Here is a 2704-nt window from a genome sequence, read left to right on the forward strand (position 1 = left end):
GAAGAAGCGGGACGGCGGGGTCCGTGGTGGCTTCTGCGGACAAGGACTTGTTACCCAAAAAGTTGTTCATCTTAAGTAAACTCTGTGTGTGTTCTGAGTGCCCAGCAAGGAGCCAGTTAAACCAGCAGGGACACAGTTAAACCAGCAGGGACACAGTTAAACCAGCAGGGACACAGTTAAACCAGCAGGGACACAGTTAAACGCCTTTATTTTGCTGACAATGGATGAAGAGAGTCTGGAATCAGCTATTCAGACCTACAGCGCCCAGCTGCAGCAAGTGGAACTGGCTTTAGGGGCAGGCCTGGACCCCTCGCAGCAATCGGACTTGATTCAGTTGCAGGAAGATTTGAAGCAGCTGATAGAACTGACTGAGTCTAGCCTGGTGTCTGTTAAAAAGAGCAAACTTTTGGCTACTTTGGACACAAATGCATCCTCCTCCTCCTCCTCCCCAGTAGGTCTCCTGGAGCAGGACACTAACCCAGACAGTTCTGCCCAAGATGAGGAATACGCAGCTTTTCAGGAAGCCATTGCTGAGCTTGGAACCGACCAGAAACCTTCAGCTGATAACCACGAGACATCCCCAAAGAGAGGTGGAGACACTGGTGACAAAGATGAATCAAAGTACAGTGAAGAGGAGGAGTCATCTGACAGAGAAGAGGAGGAGGAGGAGTTGAGTGGGATGAAGGTGAAAGCCCCCTACTACAGCACGTGGGGGACCCTGGAGTACCATAACGCCATGATTGTGGGGACAGAGGAGCTGGAGGACGGCAGTGCCGGGGTCAGGGTGCTGTATCTCTACCCCACTCACAAGGCTCTCAAGCCCTGTCCCTTCTTCTTGGATGACAAGTGCAGATTCAAAGAGAACTGTCGGTAAAAGAGGAAATGGGGTGGGAGGGAATCGTGTCCTTCAGGGGACAGACCTCAAAGTGCCACGTTTGGCTGCGATGCCCAATGAAACTTTCCCTTTTTCTTTGTGGTTTTTCATAGAATCCCAGACTGGTTTGGGTTGGAAGGGACCTTAAAGCTCATCCAGTTCCAACCCCCCTGCCAGCAGCAGGGACACCTTCCACTAGACCAGGTTGCTCAAAGCCTCATCCAGCCTGGCCTTGAACACCTCCAGGGAGGAGCAGCCACAACTTCTCTGGGCAACCTGTTCCAGTGTCTGACCACCCTCACAGTGAAGAACTTCTTCCTAATATCTCATCTAAACCTCCCCTCTTTCAGCTTAAACCCATTTCCCCTTGTTTTGTCATTAACTGCCCTTATGAAAAGTCCCTCCCCAGCCTTCCTGGAGCCCCTTCAGGTACTGGGAGGCTGCTATAAGATCTCCCTGGAGCCTTCTCTTCTCCAGGCTGAACAGCCCCAACTCTCTCAGCCTGTCCTCACAGCAGAGCTGCTCCAGCCCTCACATCATCCTGGTGGCCTCCTCTGGACTTGTTCTAACTGGTCCAATGTCTTTCTTATGTTGGGGGCTCCAGAACTGGACCCAGTATTCCAGGTGGGGCCTTACAGGAGCATGTTTTAAATGTGCTGTGGGAAGCAGCAGCACCAGTCTGGCTCTTTTCTTGAGCTACTGCAGAGATGAAATGGGAAACCCTGTGGGAAAGCTGCAGAGATTTCCATAATCCATCAAGTGACTCAATTAATAACCAATTAACTATTTTAAAATAAAGCACCAAAGCCTCTCTGGTGACAGTGGGTACATCCCAGGCTGTGGAGTCTCCCTCTTTGGAGATCTTCAGAACTTACCTAGATGAGATCTGAAGCAGCCTGATCAGTCTTTGAAGTTGGTTGTGCTTTGAGCAGGAGGTGGGACTAGAGACCTGCATGTCTGGGTCATCCTCTTTATCTCACAGGATCTGTGAACTTTTTTACTGGCTGTGTCATTAATCAGGAGAGTTTAATGCTCTGGGGTGGGATGGAGTCTTTGTTCCATGACCTAAATAATACATTCAAGGTGAAAAATTAATAATTTGTATAATTGAAACAACACAGGGTAAAACTTCCCCAATTACTGGTGAAATTCATCCCTGCTGACAACTCATTTGCATTTCCTTGAAGGAGGGAAGGAGTTTTTATTTCAAACCTGCTGAAATGAGGTCGAGATCATTCCTCTTCACCTTCCCCTCTTCCCTGGCAGGTTTTCACACGGGCAGGTGGTCTCTGTGGAAGAGCTTCAGCCGTTTCAGGAGCCGGATCTGAGCGCGCTGGGGGTGGGCTCAGCCTGCCTGGCCAAACACAGCGATGGAATATGGTACAGTGCCAAAATAACTGGTGAGTCTGGTGTGAGCCTGCTTTGCCAGCATTCCCTGGGGAAAAGGTAGAGCCTGATGCTGAAGTGAATATAAAACTTAACTGTTTTGGTTAATGTTACAAAAACATGACGGAGCTGCGTCCCTGCGCTGGAAATCTGCATGTAGCTGAGAAAACCTTCTGGATTTTGTCAGGCTTGAGAGGGGAATAGGCTGGGAAACGGGAGAGTTCTAGAGAAAAAGGAGACATCAGAAAAAACAGGAATGTGGCCAGGAAATGGTTACACGAGCTGCACTGACAGGGGAGAGGCAGGTGTTGCAGGGATCTGTGTGTCTATTGGGTTAGAATTGCAATAATCTGCTCTGGTTTGAACATAAGCCAGAGGAGCTGGGTGTGCCCCTCCGCTGCTGCTGCAGGCTCCCTGCAAAGAGCGAGGCTTTCATTTCTCTTT

At 49.7% G+C, this 2704-nt stretch overlaps 1 protein-coding gene across 2 annotated transcripts in view; it reads left to right on the forward strand.

Annotated features, from left to right (window-relative positions):
• Window positions 1-220: 220 nt before the first annotated feature.
• The window catches only part of ZGPAT (zinc finger CCCH-type and G-patch domain containing), a 7117-nt gene continuing 4633 nt past the window's right edge, over window positions 221-2704 (forward strand). For both annotated transcript variants that reach the window (XM_010176413.1, XM_010176414.1), the window contains exons 1-3: window positions 221-451; window positions 503-870; window positions 2141-2274. In XM_010176413.1, coding sequence (XP_010174715.1) covers window positions 221-451; window positions 503-870; window positions 2141-2274 — 733 coding nt within the window. The remainder of the gene's footprint in view (window positions 452-502; window positions 871-2140; window positions 2275-2704) is intronic.

The sequence above is a fragment of the Antrostomus carolinensis genome, unplaced genomic scaffold, assembly GCF_000700745.2.
Source record: "Antrostomus carolinensis isolate BGI_N321 unplaced genomic scaffold, ASM70074v2 scaffold34249, whole genome shotgun sequence".
NCBI lineage: Eukaryota > Metazoa > Chordata > Aves > Caprimulgiformes > Caprimulgidae > Antrostomus > Antrostomus carolinensis.